The sequence below is a fragment of the Microcebus murinus genome, chromosome 6 (genome assembly GCF_040939455.1).
Source record: "Microcebus murinus isolate Inina chromosome 6, M.murinus_Inina_mat1.0, whole genome shotgun sequence".
NCBI classification, from domain to species: domain Eukaryota; kingdom Metazoa; phylum Chordata; class Mammalia; order Primates; family Cheirogaleidae; genus Microcebus; species Microcebus murinus.
In genome coordinates, this window is record NC_134109.1 from 39,050,080 (window position 1) to 39,073,811 (window position 23,732).

At 40.8% G+C, this 23,732-nt stretch overlaps 1 protein-coding gene across 2 annotated transcripts; it reads left to right on the plus strand.

The window, feature by feature from the left end:
- Positions 1 to 494: 494 nt before the first annotated feature.
- LOC105878308 (homeobox protein SIX4) lies at positions 495 to 13,868 on the plus strand. Of its 2 annotated transcripts, XM_012777639.3 has the most exons (4): positions 495 to 596; positions 805 to 1,628; positions 4,307 to 4,995; positions 9,139 to 13,868. In XM_012777639.3, the coding sequence occupies exons 1-4, from the start codon at positions 594 to 596 to the stop codon at positions 9,933 to 9,935; spliced, it is 2,313 nt and encodes a 770-aa protein (XP_012633093.1). In that variant the 5' UTR covers positions 495 to 593; the 3' UTR covers positions 9,936 to 13,868. The 2 variants fall into 2 exon arrangements, with proteins under 2 accessions (XP_012633093.1, XP_012633092.1); XM_012777638.2 differs by lacking the exon at positions 495 to 596 and having other exon boundaries at positions 725 to 1,628.
- The last annotated feature ends 9,864 nt before the right edge of the window (positions 13,869 to 23,732 follow it).

Sequence of the window (23,732 nt, forward strand, 5' to 3'; positions counted from 1 at the left end):
CCCCTTTGGAATTTTAATTTACTGTAAGTGCTTATCCCTTAAAACATTTCCTAGTACCATTCTATTCCTGACCCTTTTGAATACAAAATCCTTGATAAAGACATGAGAAGGTTTGGGCTGGGGGGAGATACTGAGAAGCTTCTAAATAGACCTCTTGAGTTTCGTCATCTAGATGCTGAGGGTGGTCTCTTTGTTAAGAATTTGGCCGTCCAGACCTTAAGGCCACACAATTAATATTCCCTCAGGAGTCGTAGGTCCTCTCTTGGAAAGAGTTGTCCAGTTTTCAAGCCATGTTAGGTAATTTCCCGCCCAGGAGCATGGCCTGAAAAGAATGTCGGCGTTTCCCTTCAGGTATAGGTGCCTGGGGGTGAGGGGGAGAGGGAACGGCGAGGGGTGGAGTGGGAGCGAGTGATCGACAGGGATAGAAACGGTGTCTCCTCCTCCCTCTGAATGCGAAATAGCCAATGAGGTGGCGCGGCCCGGCCGGCCGGGCTGCCAGTGCCATATAGTATGCAGCAACCGGAGGAGTCACGTTGGGGGAACGGCAGAAAGCAGCTATCCGTTTACACTACTTTGCTCTAGCAGCTATCTTAATGGTGACTGCGTGGCCGGGGGGAAACCTGATCGGCCAGATCCAGCCGAAACCAGGAGGGAGGGAGTGGGCTTTCCGGAGGAGGGGAGGGGGGAGGGAGACGAAGAAGGAGGAGTAAGAGAGGGGGAAAGAAAGAGGAAAAGAGTGCGAGGGAGTGAGGGAGGGAGGAAAATAAACAACAAAAAATGTCCTCTTCCTCCCCCACCGGGCAGATTGCAAGTGCGGCGGACATCAAGCAGGAGAATGGGATGGAAAGCGCCTCGGAAGGGCAGGAGGCGCACCAAGAAGTGGCGGGGGGCGCGGCGGTGGGGCTGAGCCCCCCGGCTCCAGCTCCTTTCTCCCTGGAGCCGGGGGACGCCGCGGCCGCCGCCGCCGGGGTGAGCGGAGAGGAAGGGGCGGCGGCGGCGGCCGGCGCGGCGGCGGATCAGGTACAACTCCACTCGGAACTTCTGGGCAGGCACCACGCCGCCGCCGCCGCGCAGACCCCGCTGGCCTTCTCGCCCGACCATGTCGCCTGCGTGTGCGAGGCACTGCAGCAGGGGGGCAACCTGGACCGCCTGGCCCGGTTCCTGTGGTCCCTGCCCCAGAGCGACCTGCTACGTGGCAACGAGAGCCTGCTGAAGGCGCGGGCGCTCGTGGCCTTCCACCAGGGCATCTACCCCGAGCTCTACAGCATCCTCGAGAGCCACAGCTTCGAGTCGGCCAACCACCCGCTGCTGCAGCAGCTCTGGTACAAGGCGCGCTACACCGAGGCCGAGCGAGCCCGCGGCCGGCCGCTGGGCGCCGTGGACAAGTACCGGCTGCGCAGGAAATTCCCCCTGCCCCGCACCATCTGGGACGGCGAGGAGACGGTGTATTGTTTCAAGGAGAAGTCGCGCAACGCGCTCAAGGAGCTCTACAAGCAGAATCGCTACCCTTCGCCCGCTGAGAAGCGGCACCTGGCCAAGATCACCGGCCTCTCCCTCACTCAGGTCAGCAACTGGTTCAAGAACCGGCGACAGCGCGACCGGAACCCCTCCGAGACCCAGTCCAAAAGGTGAGCAGCAACTTTCCTCCTCCTCCCCCTTCCTCTCCCCCACCCCCTTCCCAGCTTTCTTTTCCTCCTAGTGCTCGCAAACATGGCGCTTACCTTCCCCACCAGCCTGGTCCGGCTGCCCACCTCTCCCCGCCCCCCACCTCGCTCCCCCGGCCGGCGGAGGGGGGCGGCGGCGGTGGCGAGGGGCGGGGGGAAGCTTCCTTCTTACCCTCCCCCTCTGCCCCCAGAAGTTTCTCGTCGCCCGCCTAGGTCTCGTTCCCCGCCCCCACCTCGGCTGGTCACTGCTGCCCGGCTTCCCACCCCCATCCCGCTGGCTTTGAAGTTGCCACTCTCTCCCGGGTTCTGGCGGGGCGAAGGAAGCGTGTGTGGACGCCTGCGAGGCAGCTCTCACTGCCGCCCGAGCCCCGCAGAGGCTGCCGGCGCCGGCCGGGGTCTGCACCTCCGCGAGGTCCCACCCGGCCGGGCGCGCGCACACGCTCCCGGATCCGCGGGGTTCGGCTGCCCCCACCCCGGGCCCGTGCTGGAGGTTGTACTGGCCGCTCTGGAGGGGGGAGTGTCGTGTGGGGGCTGGCGGCACAGAAGGGGTCTGGGGACGTCGAGGTTTCATATGACAGAGTTAATCATTCACCCTGCCCGCTGTGGTTCCCTTCGCGGCCGCGGCAACGTGGGGTGCTGGTGCGGCTCGGCTCTGGCGTGTTTTGAAACCTGATTCTGAACTCCTTCGGATCGGGTTTCAGCGCAGCCCGGGTAGCAGAGCTAAAGGGCTGCTTCCTCGGCCCCTAATACTGCTTGGCTCCCTCCCGGTACGGTTGTGGGGGGAACAGGCTGGCTTAAGGAGAACAGCAAGCAGGAAAGGAGTGGGGGCGCGTCAACTCAACACCTCCCTGAGCGCCCACCCTATCGGGTTTGAACTTTTTGACTGGCAGAGTGTTTTCCCCTCTAGTAGAAAATATCGGATTTTCCGCCTCTTTTGTGCACCTTCCCCAGTCAGACACTTGGTGTACGTGTCTGTGTGTATTGCTGGACGAGGCAAAGTAAGGAGAAGGTCGCCTAAAGAGATGGTGTCTCCAGCCCCGCGGGGATAGGAGTGAAAGAATCCAAGAGCAACTCGAAGGTTCTACTCGGGGAAGTAACCTGGGAGCCAGGGAACCAGCCTGCCTGGGCCAGGTGAAGGTGATCAGCTGGCGCATTCCAGAGCCGGCCTCAGCCGGCTCTTGCAGCTCTTGCGTCCCTGTGGGGGTCTGATGGCTCCAGCGTTTCTCGCCCAAGGCTGGGAGAGAAGCGCTGTGCGGGCCTCACGGTAACCAAAACAAAACGCGCAGCGCTACATGCCCGCATCCTTCCGCAGATACACGGAGAGACTGAGAGAAAGCGCGCTGGTTACGCCAAGGCACCTGCCCCCAGGCCGCTAGAGGCCGCGGATCCCAGCGCTCTGAGCACGGTCGGAATCCGCTGGGCTGGGGGCAGAGGGTAGGGAGCTGGCACCGCGCGCAGGCCAACTCCCCTGACGCGTCTGCTCCCAAGACTGGCGCCCACCCTGGGTCTCCCCCGGGCTGCCTCACTAACTTCACACCCCTGCCCCCAGCCCAGTTGCCTAGTTTAGGCCCATCTCCCGATCTACCCGTACCCCTGGTGAGTCACCCTAGCAGACGGCGACGGTGGCTCAGCCTCAGCTCATAAATCAAAGCGCTTTCTGCGCTTCTGGCCCCGCAGCCCAAAACCCGGGTAAATCCCCTCCTCTCAGCATGAAAGCTAACAGACCGCGGGGCACTGCAGGGATGTGGGATCCTCTGCTGAGCCAAGGCCTGTCTGGCTTCCAAACTGCCTGAGTTCTACTCCTCTTTGCTCCGCCTCCCAGTCTCAGACCAAATGGGAACCTCCCACTACTCCCCCAAACCCAATTTGGTATTTCCCACAAGTCGGGGAGCTGAGGAACGCAATCCTGCCTGGAACAGAGGGAAGGAGGACATTGGGGACGAGGTCTGCTGGTTAAAAGGCCACTGAGTGACCCACACCCTTTCCCTCCCACTTCACCAGGGCACTGGATGTTGTATGTTAAATAGCCCCTATGGCTTCCTTTGGATTCAAAGGCGACTGCACATAACTGTCCTTGGGTTGAAAGTGCCTTTCCTACATACAACAAGGACAGCCACTTTGTTGAATGAGAAAGTTGTCAGTCTGGTGGAGTAGAAGTTTGGGAGCAGGTGAGAAAATGATCTCTTGTTAACTAACTGACAAATAAAGCCAAACACTTCCCACCTCCTGCTCCTTTCACAGTTTCATTTACCTCCAAAATAACACTAATCTGAATTGATTGGAGGGGAGGGGAAGGAGTTCCTGAACAGGAAAGACTGACCACCTCATTTGATGAGTTTTTTTCTATGGTATAAGTAGCAGCATATTTAACAGTAAGGAATAGCACTTCAGTGCTTTAAAAACAAATACTATTCTCCTGTAAGTACTATTAGCTGAATTTTCATCTTCCCTGATTCTATTCTCTGGCTGGTCAGAATGTGCTGAAAGGCCTCATAGTTTAAACAGGACTAGCAGATGTCCTGCTGTGCTTTCTTTAAATACTGCTTTTAATAGGTTTAGAAGCTGGTTTTCCAAACAAATGGCACTTCGAAGAATGTCATCCCCCTGACCTTCTGAATGTCTTGATTTCCTCCTCTGTACAGTGAGTCAGATGGCAATCCCAGCACTGAGGATGAATCCAGCAAGGGACATGAGGATTTGTCTCCTCACCCACTCTCCAGTTCATCCGATGGTGTCACCAACCTCAGCCTTTCCAGTCATATGGAGCCAGTATATATGCAACAAATTGGAAATGCTAAGATATCATTAAGCTCTTCTGGAGTTTTGTTGAATGGAAGCTTGGTACCTGCAAGTACTTCACCTGTCTTCCTTAATGGTAATTCTTTTATTCAGGGACCCAGTGGAGTTATCCTTAATGGATTAAATGTGGGAAATACACAGACAGTGTCATTGAACCCACCAAAAATGTCATCAAACATTGTGAGCAATGGTATATCCATGACTGACATACTGGGATCTACCTCCCAGGATGTGAAGGAATTCAAAGTCCTCCAGAGTTCTGCAGCTAACTCAGCAGCTACCACCTCCTACAGCCCCAGTGCCCCTGTGTCATTCCCAGGGCTGATACCCAGCACTGAGGTGAAAAGAGAAGACATTCAAACAGCAGCTTCCCAGGATGGGGGCTCTGTAGTGACTTTTACTACACCAGTGCAAATTAACCAGTATGGCATTGTCCAGATCCCCAATTCCGGAGCAAATGGCCAGTTCCTTAATGGGAGCATTGGATTCTCTCCACTGCAGCTGCCTCCTGTCTCAGTGGCAGCTTCACAAGGTAAAAGTCTCATTGGTACCATAATGCACCAGCAAATGTTTTGGTCTGCTGTTGTAAATGATGCATTTAGTGAGAGCTATAGATTGATGTCACTTTTCAGATACCTTATTGGCTGCCAAAGCTGCAGAATAGCCTTTATGTAATTCTCCTCCTTCACAACACCCATGTAATATCCAGCTTGCTTAATTCCCTTACATCATGGGGATGAGCTTTTATTTTCTCAGCCACTAAATGGAAAAATACAGTTCAGACCAAATCTTGCCAGTTCTATAATTACAGGAATATGATAAGTCAATCAGTGCTTACAAAATAACTTACTGCTTGACATTTTAAGATTAAAAATTGATAAAACTGCTAAGAACACACAGCTAGTCAAGCAGTTGATAAGAATGTGTACCCTTTACCTGAGTGTTATTTATTTGACAAAAATTGTTTTAGAAGAAGCTAAAAAGATTGGATCAATATTATATTTTTCCTATAATTAAGACTAACAGACCCAAAAGAAAACCAGAGCAATATGTGATTGGGTCTATTGCTCTGTATGTATCCTCACCCCCTAAATGTGTGGGTGTATTTATGAAGACAAAGTAAGTCTTGTTTTACATGTTTGTACCTTTACTAACAGTCTACAGTAAAAGCATTTAAATGAAATTCGGGAAGCCTGAGGTTTGATATGCCAGTTCTCCACTGACCAAGTCTGGATCCCTCTGTGTCATTTTGTCTATATAGAAATAGGAATGGGCTAGGCACAGTAGCTCATGCCCGTAATCCTAGCGCTCTGGGAGACAGAGGGAGGAGAATCCCTTGGGCTCAGGAGTTTGAGACCAGCCTGAGCATGAGTAAGACCCTGTCTCTACTAAAAATAGAAAAATTAGCTGGCTGTCATGGCACACACCTGTAATCCCAGCTACTTGGGAGGCTGAGGCAGGAGGATCACTTGAGCCCAGGAGTTTGAGGTTGCAGTAAGCTATGACGATGCCACTTCAGTCTACCCAGGGCATCAGAGTGAAACTCTGTCTCAAAAAACAAAAGAGAAAAAGAAAAATGAAAGAAATTGGAATGGTTAGAATTTAGCAATAAAGGTTACATAGACCTTGAATTCAGGAGTGGAAGATGTTCGTGCATGTTTGCCTTCTTGTAGGCAAATATGAAAATCCAGATTTTTGCAAAAGCAAAATAAGTGATTGTTGACCTTAAAGATCAGCTTCCTGGCCAGGTGCAGTGGCTCACGCCTGTTATCCTAGCACTCTGAAAGGCCAAGGTGGGTGGATTGCTTGAGGTCAGAAGTTCGAAACCAGCCTGAGCAAGAGCGAGACCCCATCTCTACTATAAATAGAAAGAAATTAATTGGCCAACTAATATCTATAGAAAAAGTTAGCCGGGCATGGTGGCGCATGCCTGTAGACCAAGCTACTCGGGAGGCTGAGGCAGCAGTATTGCTTGAGCCCAGGAGTTTGAGGTTGCTATGAGCTAGGCTGATGCCACAGCACTCACTCTATCCTGGGCAACAAATCGAGACTCTGTCTCAAAAAAAAAGATCAGCTTCCTATTAAGATAGTTTTACCCCCTAAAAGAATCAATTTATGCACCACTCTGTTGTTTATACAACTATGGTCTACTTCAGCTTATTGAAAGCATTGTGGAAAACTTGTTGTAAATTTCATTCTGTACATTTGTTTCTCTTTAGGCAATATGGTAGTAAAACATGACAGTGCTGCACCCATACTATTCAGTTCTTCCTTGTTCCAGGTTATTGAAAGAGTTAAGCTAAGTCACCATCTATAGGGCAAAAATATGAAAGCCACCGGGAAAGCCAAAGTGCTTAGTTTTACAATAATTTAATGTGGATAGAACCCCTTTTCTCTCTTTAGGAAAATTTCTAAACAATAGGTAACATTGTAAAGACAACAAATTTGAGCAGAAAGTATGAGTTACATACCTTGGGGGAGAAGAAAAGCAGAAATACTTTTCATGTGTAGTCTAGAAAAGAACTACCATAGAAAATTATTGTGAACTAATAGCTAATTTTATAAATGAGACATTTAATAGGAATAAGAATAGGGTTTTCAGTTAAAATAGCTAAGATCAAGTGATAAGGCTGCCAATCCTTAGACAGTTGGGTGAGTTGAAGGATAAGTGTAACCAGATAGGTCCAATAAGCAACGTTTCTTTATAGCAGTTATGTATTAATATTAATATTTTTGTTCTCAATAGAACATTTTGGGAATTTATCCTTTCTCAAAAACAGATATTGAGCCATCCTTTAAAATGTCTAGACAAGGTAGACTTAAGCTTTCTACAGTTAGTATTTATATGGAAAAGTAGAATATATCTTTTACTCACTTTATAATCTAAAAGGTTTTTTTCTTATCACTACAAAGTTACATTTTGTGCCTATATGATTTTTCAGGTGGATATTTTTTCCTGGTTTTTAAATTATTATTTAAGTTGTAATCCAATTGCAGTTGTACTTAAAAATCAAATTTTAGATCACATCTGCTTTACCTTCTTAATTTATATGTTATAATTTCTATAAATACAAAAATATTTTATTTGTATTCAACAGCAGTTGGAGAAATGTTGCATATGTATTTATGGCTCTATAAAAAATAATCATTTTGTTCACATATACACTAGAAAACAATGTAAGACAAACACACAACAAAATATCTATTTGAGAGGTTTTTTGCTACAGTTTAGCAGCCTATGAGAATTTTAAAGCATACTTAAGTTGAAGTAAAACATTTTCATATAAAAGCAGTTTTTGTCATTTATGTGGCCTGAAGCAAACTTTTATGTTAAGGAATAACCCAAAGATACCTAGAAATGTTTTTCTTAACACCAGTATTTCTGTGATGAATACTTTCTAGTGGTTATATTTTTCAAAAGAGTTCAAATTCAGAGTTTTCCTTTTCTTTTTTCATTTAAAGACATTTCTTTGCATTTAGGGTGCTTAAAAATGTTTAGAAAATTCTGTGGCACTTATTTATCAATATAGGTAGTAATATAATCACATTCTAATAATTCAAGAAGGAAAATGTTTTAGGTGAACTAATTATCTTTAACATTGAGCTACTTTCTCAAAAAAGAGTTTCCTGAACATCTAATTCAAGATAAGGGTAAAAAGACCATCTGGATTCTATTACAGAATTCATCTCAAATCTACCTTCCCTTCAATGGCAAGATTTGAAGGTCTGGATCATCTAATTGCCATCATTTCACTGGGCTTACGTAAAGACTAAGAAAGAAAAAGGTCTCGTTTGATGGTGGTGGGGGAGGTCGAATTTATCTACATTGTCTGAGTTATCTGATTTGAACATCTCAGCTTTCCACTTAAATTTTTTTTCTACTTCTGATCTCTACAGACTATTATAGTGTGAGCCTCAAAAGATACAAACCTTTTAGAGAAGCATTAGCTATGGTTCTTTATTTTAATACCTATTTTAGAAAGCACATTTTAATGTTACCATTAATTCTTTCTGTTGCTACAACACTGAAAATTCATAATGGTTACAACAAAAGGGAAGAAAAAATCTTTGAATGTTTTGTTGACTTGACGTTGCTTTATGATTTGGTAAAAGTGTGCATCTTGTCTATTCAGGTTTATATGGTTAACTTTTAAGCCCCTAGATAACTCATTTTATGCAGTATTTCCTATGTTTTTATTTATAGTTTATGTCAGTTACTTAGCTGTCCTGAACAAAGGCATTTTATTTTGCATTTTTGTTTTCTAGTTCTAACTGGCAGAGCTGGCAATAACTGTCAACTAATTAAGAGATACCAATTGGTAATAATAAACCAAAAACTTGATTGAAATCAAGAACTTGGAAAAAAATCTTTTTTTTTTCACAGTTGGTTCCTAAACCAGTAGTTCTCACTCCAGTTTGGTCATCATAATTATTTGAGAGGTAAAAATACAGCTATTCTAGGACTTACTGAGTCATACTTTCAAGCAGTAGAGCCTGGGAATCTGTAGTTTTAAAGGTTGGAGGTGATTCTGAACCAGGATTGGGCTAAATCATTACATAGAAGTATCACTTCTTTATAGGTACTATTCCTGAGAAAAAATCATGTGTGTAAAGACGTAACTTTTTCTTTCCTTATCACTTCCATTGATGATAATTGGTACTTTATTTTTTCTAGGTAATATTTCAGTAAATTCAAGCACTTCAGATGGGAGCACATTTACAAGTGAGTCTGCCACAGCCCAGCAAGGAAAGGTTTTCTTGAGCTCTCTTGCTCCCAGTGCAGTGGTATACACTGTTCCTAATTCAGGCCAGACTATAGGATCCGTGAAACAGGAAGGCTTGGAGAGGAGCCTAGTATTTTCTCAGTTGATGCCTGTCAATCAGAATCCACAAGTAAATGCAAACCTGTCTTCTGAAAATATCTCGGGCAGCGGCCTTCATGCACTGGCCTCCTCACTAGTTAATGTATCACCAACTCACAATTTTTCCCTGACTCCCCCTACACTGCTAAATCCCACTGAGCTAAACCCTGACATTGCCGATAGTCAGCCAATGTCTGCACCTGTGGCAAGCAAATCTACTGTGACATCTGTCAGCAACACTAACTATGCAACTCTTCAGAACTGCTCCCTTATTACTGGTCAAGACCTATTGTCAGTCCCTCTGACTCAGGCTGCCCTTGGAGAAATAGTTCCTACAACTGAAGACCAGGTAGGTCACCCCTCCCCATCAGTACACCAGGATTTTGTCAGAGAACATAGTTTGGTTCTACAATCAGTAGCTAACATAAAAGAAAATTTCTTACCAAATTCTGAAAGCAAAACAACCAGTAGCTTAATGATGCTGGACTCCAAATCCAAGTATGTCCTAGATGATATGGTTGAGACTGTCTGTGAAGACCTGGAAACAGACAAAAAAGAGCTTGCCAAGCTCCAAACTGTCCAGTTAGATGAAGATATGCAAGACTTATAAATTTTATTTCCTCCCTCTGCCTTTTTTTTTTTTGGCATCAGCAAATCTTTCCATGAAGCCCCAAGGACATAAAGCATTTTCCCATTTAAAGGAAAACACTCTTCTTTTACAAATAAATGCATTCAGAGAGACATTAGGTTGATCTACATGAAGATCACAGTTTAATAATACAGAAATAGAACTGCATTACTGCAGCCTTTTTGTTCACATGTGATATTCTCTTTTAAATAGATAGAGACAAAGGATCAAGATGAACTGTATCACATCAAAATGTATCATTTAGTTGACTTAATATAATTCTAAGGTCAAAATGGAACTTGATAGTTTTTTTAATTAAAAATGTATACATATAACATAGAAAATGAAATATAGCTGCAGACCATTAGAAACAATGTAATTATTTTTGTTTACCTTTACTCCATGGGCATTGATAAGGTTAAGAAGCATAAATGGTACTCCAGACTATGCTAAGGGTGTATTTTTGAAGTTAAGTAGCTTAAATATATATATTACATGTAAATATATATATTTAAGCTACTTATATACACACACACACACATACATTTTCAGCATTTTTGAGAGTCTTGGTTTAAGTCTCTACACATTTCCAAATGTAATTGCTAATAGTTCAGTATGGCTGAGAAAGTTTGAAACTCCACTAAAACCTCTGAAACAAACTTCAGCATGAATGTAAATATATCAGTTCTATAAGCACGATTTGAGTACAGTGAATTTTATTTATACTGTACATGTTTCTCTTATACTTCAGGCGCTATGAACTGAAAAGAAAAATGTTTTCTTACTGTTTAATTTATTTTTATTGTTTGAACAGGAAGTGAACGTAGTTGTTTCCAACAAAGTTTTACTTTTTGTAGGATTTTAAAAGTAAAATGATTTTTATCAGGAGTAAACTAAGGTCAATATTAATAACACTGAAACAGGAAATCTAATTCCCAGTATTGGAATTTTGGTACTTTTTTCCACATCCTTATTCCTTATTTAGCAACTCTGATTCATTTAAATATGTTTTCTATAGAATTCTATGTGCCTTTTTACCTTGTGGCCTTTTTATTAGTAGTAAGGTACGGAAATGTCAACAGAAGCACTAATGGTTCTTTTCTACTATCTAACAGGGTTAATTTCACCACAAAATTGCTTTAAATCTGAAGAACTTAAGTTTCACTAAATGTTATAGATAATGTTTATCATGCAAATGGTTGAACAACTAATTATTGTTGATGTTTTTCATTACGATGAAAATAAGTTATAGATACCATGTAAAATCAATTCTGCAGGCTATAAAAACAACTATTGTAAAGAAAGAACATGTAAACTCTATTGAGAAAAATCTTGTCCTGTTAAAACTTAGCTCTAAATGTTTTGAATCTGTTGTTACACTATGACACATGACTGTTGTTTGCACTATAATATCATGTCTTCTTTAAAAGTAAATCTTTTGAGTTTCTGTAAGAAGCTTGTTTGATAATGTTGTGAGCTGTGGTTACAGTTTTTATCAGGACTCTGAACACAAGATGTAAAAATGCAAATACATTTATGTAGTGAGTAAAGTTACTCTCTGGTCTCTGAAAAGCCAGGAAAGTGAGAAAATGATCTCTTCAGAGATGACTTAAAGTCGTTGAACATAAAGATGTTACCATATCTTGCTTTTCTAATGATCAGGAAAAAGGGTCCATTCTGGATATCTCTACATGCCAATCAGCCAAGCATAAGGGACATAAAGGATTTAACTTTGGCTGTCATGGTAAATGGAACTTACAGGCATAGATATGAGGAGCCCTATGAAGAATTCCTCTTTATATCCTTTTTTTTTTATAGAATTGGTGAATGTTCCTAAACTGCTGAAACATGTTTTTGTTTAGTTTTTTACAAAGTCAGGTGTCTTAGAGTTCTTTTCCACTCTACCACTACTTAGAGAGCTTGTTTTTTCTTTGGGTGTGTGTTGATCACGTTACTGAGATGAATTACATGGTTCTGTAGTGTAGTTTACATAAAAATAATGTTTTCCACTTGATTGCTGCAGATATCAAGAGTTTGCTAATTATTTTTAAATACCCATCCAATAAAGGATATGGGAAGTTTAAAAAGTTATATATGTTATATATATATAACTGGAAAAGTTTTATATGTTTTCCAAAAGTATAATAAGCCTCTTTATTCAGAGTTCTTCCTCTTTTCTCCCTATAAAAAAAAAAGAAAAATAGCACAAAACTTAAGACTTACCTAGGAAACCCATTCATACTCCCAACATGATGTAATTATAACCCTACAATTACTCCAGGTAGCTATACAATATACCAGGTAAGATTCAATGCACATTATAAAGAATTTATTGTTCTTTTCTATTCTTCAGTAAAATAAGGGCCAGTTGGTATATAGCCCATGTAGATGTGAATGGAATAAGATAAATCCCATGATCGCCTTGCACAGCATTGCAAATGTTTTTTGCAATACCAAGGGGCAGACTCAGAACCCTTGAAGTTCATTTGACAGAATTTCCCTCTTACATAAACCAATGCTTGAAAATGCTGCAAATGACCCTCCAGTGATCCCTGAAGATCACAATAAGGGTAAATAACTCTCTGCAAACCCCAACCCCTGCTGCTGGCTGTGGGGTTTTTGGTGTAAGCCTCTCTATCTATGCACTCTATCAGCCAGATTTGGCATTTAGCTCTTAGTTACATTTAGCAAAGGACAGTCTATTGTTTAAAGAGAAGGTGCATTTGTTCCTCAATCAAAAGCACCTGTGTTGTACTGCTTTATATCTCATGTATATTTATAGTAATGAAAAGACTGAATTGTACACGTTTCAGTGCCTTTCTTATGTTATGAAAGGCAGGTAGATGTTATAGCCATAGGTAAAAATCTGTAGTAAATCACACACTGACCTTAAATCTCCCTGTATATGCCCTTGTATCTTGCATGTTAAAAGTTGGATTATTGGGCATGTGTGGCAGCCTGCCCTGCTACATGCTAGACAAGTGTGCATTAGTACATAGCCACCAGTTCTTCATTCTTTAAAATGGTTTGGCAGATCATCTCACAATAAAAATACTTCAGGAAAACTGTGGGGAAAAGAATTACATTTTACACGAGATGTTTTAAAGTCTTCCTAAGATTTAGGCAATAGAGCCTAAGGGTTACTTGGTATCTGATACATTTCATGTTAATTTAAATTAGCATTACCACCATATATTTAATTAATCTAAATTGTATAGCATGTGACTCTTTTGGCTTCAGGGTTCTCAAAAACTTTTATTCTTTTGTTGCATGTACTGTATGTTTAGAGGCAACCAGTTATATACTCAATATGGTTTTACTGTGCCTTACATAAAGAGAAACTCTATACAGAATGTATATCATGGGGTGAGGTAACAGAGTCTTTACTGCACTGTTAGGTGATGGCACACAGAGCATGTCCCAGAACATTTCTGTGCTTAATTGCCCAACCAAAGAGATCTAAAGTATGTATGTTGTACTGTAATGGGGGGTTATGCCTGGACAATTAAGTGTTTTATTTGTTTTCTGAAATGATGTGAACTTATTTTTCTAAACACTATGCTAAATAAACTTTATATTTATACATACCTTGTAGTAAAAGTTATTTGGGGAATACTGGGGTTCTTAAAATATGAGTAACCCATCTTACTAGGCAAAAACCAGGAAATGTTGCTTTTATTTATCCCTGGAAAAGTAGAAAAGAGTAAGAATAAAACCCCACATATTTCAAAGGCTGGCAAAAAGACCAATTGGAGTAATTTTGGAAAAAAGTAACCTGTTAGTCTTTGTATAGAATTATGCAATTAACTATATTATGTACTCAGAGCTGATGTATTAGATTTCATCCTCCTTAAAGGAAAGAAATGTGCCTTATTCATTTTTGTGTCCCAAGAGCTGAATGTGGTATTTGGCACACAGTAGGTACTCTAAAAGGTTTAATGGAATTAAATTGAAGGGCCCAGAGACTCTTCTCTTCCCAACCTGATTGAAAGAGCTCAGTATCAGGCATCCCTAGGATACTGTCTTTCGCCAAAGTCTTGTTACACTACAGTTAGGTCCACCAGTGGTTTGACTGAAAGTCATGGGCAGAACTGCATTGCTGCTTAGTGTGTAGAAGACTTAGCCTTGATACAGTTTGACTCTAATTTTAAAATTACAAGACATGTAATTTTCTATTTTTCCAACACTGAAACAGAGGGGAGACTCAACAAAATGGATTGGGGACCAACCTCACAATTCTGTAAAACTAGTTAAAGCCAACAAATTAATTTTGGGTATTATGTCTAGACTTTTATGTTCAGTTTATTTATTTAGCAATTTTTTTTTTCAGAGAGACGGGGTATTGCTCTGTCACCCAGGCTAGAATGCAATGGTGTGATCATACATAGCATACTGCAGCCTCAAACTCCTGGGCTCAAGCAATCCTTTCACCTCAGCCTCCTGAATTGCTGGGATTACAGGCATGAGCCACAATGTCCCGCTTATTTTCTATGTAGTTAAACCAGTTAACATGAACAGTGGCTCAGTAAATGAGTATAGGGTCAAGATTGTGGAGTGGTTACATTTTTGTAATATTTTAACCAAATATTTTCAAACATTTGACAAGGTCACTGCCCTACAAAAACATTTTTTGTGGCTCCTGAGAAACTAGCAAATTAAATAAAACCCCTCAATGAGAATTCAAAGCCTACAGCTATATGGTTCCCTCCTGATTTTCCAGTTTCCCTTAAGAAACAATAAATGTGGAAATTTACCCTTGCACATCACCATTTCCAATACAGTAGATGTTAAAGAAATAAACAAGATACATTCAGATGATGGTCAGTGCTGTGAAGTTAATAACAAAGGGTAATGAGATTGAGAAAGGGGAATGGTAGGGTGAAAGACATAGATTGGTCAAAGTAACATTTCAGCAGAGATATTTGAATGGTGAGAGGCAGGCAGCCAGCAGACCTAGAAAAGAGCACTGTAGACATTGGGAATAACAAATGCAAAGGCCCTGAGGAAGGAGCACAGTGTCTGGATTACAGTGTTAACTCCAGGAGTCATGAAATAGATCTAGCCAGAGAGGTGGGCAGGGGCCAGTTCACAGGTAGAGCTTTATTGGTCTGGGCCAAATAGGGTTTGGATGTAAGTCTGAGAAGCCACTGGTGGCTTTTAAGTAAGTAGTAATAATGATTTACACTTTAAAATGTTACTTACCATGGTTACTCTGGAGAATGGAATTGCATGAGACAAGAGGGCAGGAACTAGAAAACTATTGCCATGTCCTGAGCTGTCAGACAGGAAATACTTCAGAAGCTTCTTGAACTACATGTAGGGCAGTTTGCTCCCAAATTCCCCAGAATTTTGTGCTCTCCAAACTGTCTACCTCCTGCTGATAGCCAAAGCCACTAGCTGCTGCTAGGGGTGATTGTTCCAGCCTAAACCTGTCCCCTGAACTCCAGGCTGGTAAATCTAGCTCCCTAATAGATATTTTCAGAATGTCTCTGTCACCTAAGATCCTACGTGTAAAAAATTGAACTATCATCTTCTCCCTAAACCTGTTGCTCACTCTGTGTTCCTCATTTTAGCAGCATTTATTCACCCAATTGACCAAACAAAAAATCTGGGATTCACTTTGGAGCCTTCTCTTTCTTTCTCTTCCCCATGTCCATCAGATGACAAGTCTATTCAAGCCTGCTCTTTTACTGTCTCTTGAATCAGTTTCTTCCTCTGCATTTCTAGGGTTACTCCTATAATTTAGGCACTTACCATTGCTCAATTGAATTATTACAACTATCTCCTACCTGTTAACCCAGTGTCTGGTCTTCATTTTGGCCACATTACAACTACACCCAGATGGAACTTTTAGAATTTGGCTTATCCCAGCCTCATTTTCCAGTCTAAAAGTTTCAGTGGCTCTTCATTGCTTACAAAATCTCATTTAAACCCCTTATCATACAAAGCCCCCAAGATCCAGGCCCTGCCTCTCTGCCTAGTCACATCTCTAGGTACATGAAACCATTCCCAAAAGTGACCGGGTTCTTTCATAACAACCCAATTCTCAAGACACACTCAGTATCACATCTGCCAGGAAGCCTTGTCTCACCCTTATAAGTAGAATTATGCAGGACCCTTTCTGTGATTAGACAGGGATTTATACCTTCCTTCAGCATGGCACTTGTATCAGTGTAAGTACGCGTTTGCCTTTTTGCACTTTCTTCTTTGTTTTCTGGCATTTAGTATTATGCACAGGATATAGTAGTCACTTAAAAATTATCTGTTGAGGGCTGGGCGCGGTGGCTCAAGCCTGTAATCTTAGCTCGGTGGGAGGCCGAGGTGGGCGGATTGCTCGAGGTCAGGAGTTCGAGACCAGCCTGAGCAAGAGGGAGACCCCGTCTGTACTATAAATAGAAAGAAATTAATTGGCCGACTAATATAGAAAAAAAAATTAGCCGGGCATGGTGGCACATGCCTGTAGTCCCAGCTACTCGGGAGGCTGAGGCAGGAGGATTGCTTGAGCCCAGGAGTTTGAGGTTGCTGTGAGCTAGACTGATGCCACGGCACTCACTCTAGCCTGGGCAACAAAGTGAGACTCTGTCTCAAAAAAAAAAATTATCTGTTGAATGTACAGTGACTCTAATAGTCATCCATCGCTTTAAATCATTTCACTGCTATGGATTAGGGAACTATATGGTTAAACTGGTTAAATGGTATCCCTATTTAGAGTACAAAAATAAATCAATACATTTTGGGATAGAGCCTGAGAGTGGTTCTTTGAATCTTCTATCCTTAGTGGATGGTCTTTATAGTAATTATTTTCCTTACTTCTCCAAGGTTTTTCCAATTGCAAGTCTGAGGCTGTGTTTCAAATAATAGAGGTTGGCTAAAGATTGACAGACAAGTGAGCATTAGCACACTGAGCCTTTTGTGTGTGTGCCTTTTTAGATCAATGTTTTGAAATAGTGGTGATGTACAGGAAAGCTATTTATACTTTTGTATAGATACAGTTTCTAAAAATACTCTCTGTGGATATATTGATATTACTTGTATTTGAACTGAGCAGATTCAAAAGAGTCTATGAGGAATAGTAAATGAAACGCAGAGGTAGGCATCAGGAAGTCTGAGTTCTAATTTGCCTTGAGATTTAGGAAATATCAGTTCGCCTCTCTGAGACCCATGTTTCTTCTGTGAAATGGGTATGTTGGATATCATTATATTTGAGATTAATACAGTTATAAGAAAAGAAAAAAGTATAATAAAATACACTTACCCCAAAGAGTTAAGATCCAATCAATTACAGAGTGAAAGTACCCAGTGACTTGCCAAGGGCTACAAATGTAAAATAGAATAATTGCTATGGCGTCAACAACCTGTGACCCACTATGATTATTTAGAGGTGTACAGCTAGGTGAGGCAGGTCTGGTTTCATACTCATCCACCTACTTCACCAGTCTCCTCTTTGTTCCTGCCTTTCCCTCAGGCATTGCCCTACTTCCCCAAGTGCCCTCAGTGATCACCATGGTGCTGGTGGGTATCAGTTTAAGATATGATGATCCCAACTTTCCACCCCATGGGAATTTGCATTTTAAGGAAGGCTTTTAAAGACCAAAGAACCAAGCTGTAATAATGGATGATAAATTGTAGATTAATAAAACTGAGCAAGGTATTCCCCAAGTCTAAGTGCAGCAGGCATTCGTGTGTGTGTGTGTGTGTGTGTGTGTGTGTGTGTGTGTGTTTGTGTTCTTGGGGGATGGGGAGGGAAAGATGGGTAAGAGGAGGGACAGGTAGACTGTCACCCTCTATCCATTTCTTTCTTTGTATGTTCCACTTCCCTGCTGGGCATCAAGGACCAAATAGTAGAATCTAAGCTGTTGGAGCCTCTGAAAGAAATTAACAGTGTAGTTTCCTTCACACCTATCTTATCCAGAGCCTGGAAAAATTCCCTTCCAGAGTATTCAAAGTGTACTGAAAAGGTAAGTCATTAGCTATAATAAAACCATAAAAACTAGCCATAGAAAAACAAGGGTTGTTTGATTGTTTGGTTATTTTTTTTTTTAGATGTGAGCTATTTAGGAGATGTGCTAAAGAGAAACCAAAAATATACATTTTGTCAAAAATTAGAGAATATAATCAAATTTTGTGTTCATTTTATTTATTTAATAAGTATATTCTTGCCTGTGTTCTTTAACAAATGGATGGTCTTAGATATGTTAGTATTAATGTATTACTTACTGGTTACTTGGCATTTTTTTTTTAGACAGGGTCTTGCTCTGTCACCTGGGGCTGGAGTGCAATGGCATCATCATAGCTCACCACAACCTCAAACTTGTGGGCTCAAATGATCCTCCTGCCTCCTTCTCCCCCTGTTTCAGCCTCCTGAGCAGCTGGGACTACAGGTGTGTGCCACCATGCCCAGCAAATTTTCCTTTTTTTTATTTGTAGAGACGGGGTCTCACTCTTGCTCAGGTTGATCTCGAGCTCCTGGCCTCAAGCAATCCTCCTGCCTCTGCCTCCCAAAGTGCTAGGATTACAGGCATTAGCCACAATGCCTGGCCAGTGAATTTATTTTATTAGCACTAAATAGGAATGAGGATGGATTAAATCCTATCCCTGCCTGAATAATTATCAGGACTCTTAATGTTTAAAGGTACTGGAGTATCCTATCCCAATCATACTAAGTGCATTTTCCAATATTCCTCCAATGAACACATACAAGATTCAAGAATACATACAATCTCACCTAATGAGTCCTTATTTCTACTGTCATCATACAGGCATTCTCTGATACCTTAACAAACACATATATGTCTTTCCAAGAATGAGCACAGATTTTTGTATATGGTAGCAAACTGATAGTGTTGTGGTACTGAGCTCCCCTATTATAAAGAAATTATGTTATATAGAATTTGTGTTATTTCAAGGAGGGATGAATTGAGCTAAAATCCACTTTTATTTGAAATGGTACATATTAATAATGTTAATTAAATGGATAGGCAATATTGGATCCATATGTAAAGTTTTTAAGGTGGGAAAATAATTTATCAAACACCTTAAATCCCTTAGAAATCTTCCCAAATATAGTAGCCATTGAATACTAAATATAAAGTATTTCTCTCTGTTTATCATGCAGATCCATGAAAATGTTTTATAAGCTATTATATGGCCTATAAATAAAACTGCTTTTTAATTTTTTCTGTAATCCAAAATTTCTAATTGATTCATACTGACAGACCTCTTTTAAGTCTTTCTTAGTTAGATTTCTCCATGAAAACTGTTAGATATGTCTGTCAATTAGAATAATTTTTATAAAGAAAGGAAATAGTTAAGTGCAAGCTTTAATATAATATCCTAAATCCTATCATGTTACCTTAAATGCCTGATGATCATATTACCCTACATGCATACTTCCCAGAGGTCTGGGTAAACATAAGTCATTTCCCATTTATTTTCACTGATGTAAAAAATCTGGCAACATTCAGTGGAGATTTGAGCTCTCAAGTACCAACCTGATGAAGCCCAAGTCTCTCTCTCTTTCTTTCTCCTCTCTCTCTCTCTCTCTCTCTTTCCTTCCTTCCTTCCTTCCCTCCCTTCCTCCCTCCGTCTTTTCTTTCTTTCTTTCTTTCTTTCTTTCTTTCTTTCTTTCTTTCTTTCTTTCTTTCTTTCTTTCTTTCTTTTCTTTCTTTCCTTCTTTCTTTCCTTCTTTCTTTCTTTCCTTCTTTCTTTCTGTCGTTCCTCCCAGCAGGTGAATTGTTACACACTCCTTAATAGATTCCAACTTCCATGGCCACCATCCTGTTGAACCCCAAATCTTAGCAATGCCAATGAATTTGTACATAAACAACAAACCAGGCCTGTGATTTGGACTCAAGCTTCTGTACCAAAGGAGCAAAATTATGCTAACAGACCTACTTTAGAAACACCCAAGCCTTGAAGGGCTCCCAAAGCATTGCCTAATTCCATAGGTTTACCCAGTTTAAACCAAATCCCATTGTACATGCAGCAAGTGCTGAGTTCAGCATTGAGGATTCCAAGATGGTCATCCTTTAGCATATATGAACTAAGTTAAGTGGATTAGTGCTCCCTGTTATGGAGAGCAAAACTGCTTTACTTAGTATACCAATTTAAACATTAATATCATCTAAAAAAAAAAAAAACCCTTACAAAAACACCCAGAATGATGTTTGACCAAATATCTGGGCGCCCTGCAATCCAGTCAAGTTGACAGATAAAATTAATCATCACAAACTGCCACTTACTAGCTGAGTGACCATAGGCAGATTACTCGTCTCCCATGCTTCCTCATCTGTAAACTGGGAAGAATTATAATAGCTCCCTCAGAGACTTTTTGCAAGGATTATACAAAATGCTGCATGCAAAGTACTTAGTAAAGCATATAAAAATTGTTACTTATTATTGCCCTTTAATTTATTGCATAGGATTCCATTGCTTGGATAGATTATAATTTATTCAACGGATTCTCTACTGTTAAATTTCAATTGTTTCCAATTTTTTTTATAATATGAGAAATGTTTTCAAGAATATCTTTATAGTGATATCTTTGGGTATACTCATAATTATTTCATTAAGATTAATTCATATAAGTTAATTGCTTAGTTAAGTAGATAAATAACTCTAGAATTTTCAATACATATACACCTACACCTTTTGCCATTTGACTTTGCAGTGCCTTGTCCTTGAGAGGATACTTCTCTGCTTCACTGGTATTGGCCTGGGCTGTGTGACTTGCCTTGGCTAATGAAAGGTGACCAGATATATAATAACATCTAACCAAAGGCTTTAAATTTGCCATCTTGAAGAGTAGATTCCACTTGGCTTTTAAACTGCTCATTTTTAAACATTCAGATTCATTAGTAATCAAAGAAATGTAAGCTCCATGAGGGCAAGGATAGAATCTTACCATTGTTGTTAAAGCAATGTTCTACAATATAGGTGCTTGGGAAATAAATGTTACATGAATGAGATATAAGATTTTAAAATGAGATACTATTAACACCTGTTAATTGGTAAAGATTTAAAATAATGATGATGCTTAATGCTAATGAAGATGCAATAGGGCAGACAATTTCATATAGATGGGAGTATTCATTGGTTAAGTCTTTTCAGAAGGTAGTTTGTTAAATTACAACTACAAAAATAAACAAGTTTTTGCTGATCACATGAGTAAAGATGTAAAAATTTGTTAACATATTAACTTGACGATGGTATCAGGAAGCATGATCTTGCATGCATTATCGATGGGAGTCTTTTGGAATAACCATTGAAGAGAAATTTGGGGATTGCCAATCACAATAAAAATGCATATACTCTGACTCAATAATTTCTCTTTTAGAAATTTGTTTTAAAGATACATTTTATTCATAATTGTGATACTCCTATATATAAGGGTATTGTAGACTTGTTTGTAGTAGCAAAGCCTGGAAAAGGCCCAGATGTCCATCATTAGAAGGGGTAATTAATGCCACATACATGTTAGAAAGATATATTGTTAAAACTGTGAAAATCAGAGTATACAACAATATTTCTACAATACCATAATTTGGTGGGTTTCTTCAAAAGTGGAAGGGGAATATGTGTACACACACATATACATATAGAGATAGTCTGGGGAGAAGAAATAAGATTCAAGGTCAGAGATGAAGGATGGCTTGTTTATTTTTATAGTCTTTTAAGTTGTTTATATCCTTTTAAGTTGTTCTTTTTAACATATATCTCTTTTTCAACAAAAGTAAAAAACTCTCAAAGTCACTATTCATAATCTTCGACTCAGTAATTCTCTTTCCAACAACATATCCCAAAGGAATAATTTGTGATACAAATAAAAATGTATATCCAAGATGCACCAAAAGCTTGGAAATAAACTAAATGTCCAATATTATGGGAACAGTTATTAAAAAATTATAATTATTTTATAATATGTTCAGTAATACTGGAAAATGATACAATGTTGTAGAAAAATAACAGAACCCCAAAGGGTATAAAACTATACTCTCAATTTGAGGAGAAAAGAAATAGGGGGAGGAAAACTTAGTTAAAAGGCCATAAGTACATATACCAGGATGTTATCATCTGTTGCCCCAAGGGAGTAGCACTGTGGACGTGTATTATTCTGTTTCTTTATACTTGTCTGTTTGAGACTAATTAGGACTCTTCTTGTTTTAAGGGACAGAAACCTAAATCAAACTAGCTTAGTAAAAAGGATATATATGGCTCACAGAATGAGTTATTAGTGCTGTCTGGAACCAGAGACTCTTTCCAATTCTCCTTTCTGCCCCTCTCTGGACTTGGGGGTCAGTGTCTCCTAGGGTAGATTCGTCTTCTCTACAAGCCTTTGAACCCTGTTGCCAGCAGCTCCTGGATTCACATTTTCTAGTTTTGCCACTAGAAAAACAAAGGATGTCCCCCCTTTGTTTGGGGGAAGTCCAACTAAGACAATCCCAATGAAAAATTCTCATTGGCACAGTTTAGATCAGATGTCCCACCACTACCTGATCACAGTGGCCATGGCAGTGGTAATAAGAAAGTGTCATTGGCTAATTTGGGTCATTGATGCACTCTTCCAGCGATCACTGTGGACAGGAAGGCAAGTTTATGAAAGAAGACAGCAGCACCCACTGGCCAGATGGTTAGTGCAGAGGGATGAAGAGTTTGATGTACCTAGAAAAGAAGAGAACTGCCTTCTAGCAAAATAATACATGTCCACTGCACTTGTCATTGAACATGTTTTATTTGGATAATCAGGAAGAAAGTTTTAAAGTGAAAAAAAGAAAATCACCTCCTTCTGTCTCCCTATTGCCCTGGTGTTCAGTGGTGCCTCTAAAATACTTCCTAAGAAACCATCTAGTCACTTGGGAAAACAATTATATTCATGCTCTAATTAAAACTTGGAATCAAACTTGCTTGGAATCAAACTTTACCAGGCCTTAAATAGCCTAGTAAAATAGTTTTCTGATACCCTGGACCTGGTTATTTTTTTCCCCAGGTCACCTTCCAGGCAATAGAAACCCTGCTTGCATCTGAGTGCTACCCTATGGTTTGAATTTTGGGGTGAGGCTCGATTCCAAAGGACCTGGTTTCTAAGTTTTTCTGCCTCTCCTGAACTGGTCAGGTCTGTGTTTATTGACCTTCTAAGCACAATGCAAAATATTCTTATTTGCTTTGGCCTGTCCTGATGAGCATAAAGGAGTCATGTCTGAGTTTGCCTTCCACTGTTTGATTTGCTAATTCTTATTGTGTGTTTTAGTCACTTTCTGTATACAACACTAGACATCTTTGTTAATGACTCATTATTTCAATGGTTGGGGGGAAGGATTATACAATATGTTCTACTTTCTTATGACTTATTTCACTACTTTCTGTAAAATTATGAGGATAGGGCCAGGCGTGGTGGCTCATGCCTGTAATACTAGCACTCTGGGAGGTTGAGGTGGGAGGATCGCTCAAGATCAGGAGTTCGAGACCAGCCTGAGTAAGAGCAAGACCCTATCTCTACTAAAAATAAAAGAAATTAGCCAGGCAACAAAAAATAGTAACAAAACAAAACAAAATTAGCCAGGCGTGGTGGCACACGTCTGTAGTCCCAGCTACTCGGGAGGCTGAGGCAGAAGGATTGCTTGAGCCCAGGAGTTTGAGGTTGCTGTGAGCTAGGCTGACTCCACGGCACTCCAGCCTGGGAAACAGAGCCAGACTCTGTCTCAAAAATAAATAAATAAATAAATTATGAGGATAGGCACCAACCAGTAATGGAATATTCTTGCTATAAATTTATTTCTCAGT

What these genes read in the sequence shown, in the direction of transcription:
- LOC105878308 (XM_012777638.2), top strand. Translation starts at nt 778, where the DNA reads ATGTCCTCTTCCTCCCCCACCGGGCAGATTGCAAGTGCGGCGGACATC. An exon ending in TCCGAGACCCAGTCCAAAAG is followed by an intron (nt 1,629 to 4,306) that starts GTGAGCAGCAAC and finishes TCCTCTGTACAG; the next exon opens with TGAGTCAGATGGCAATCCCA. An exon ending in CTCAGTGGCAGCTTCACAAG is followed by an intron (nt 4,996 to 9,138) that starts GTAAAAGTCTCA and finishes TATTTTTTCTAG; the next exon opens with GTAATATTTCAGTAAATTCA.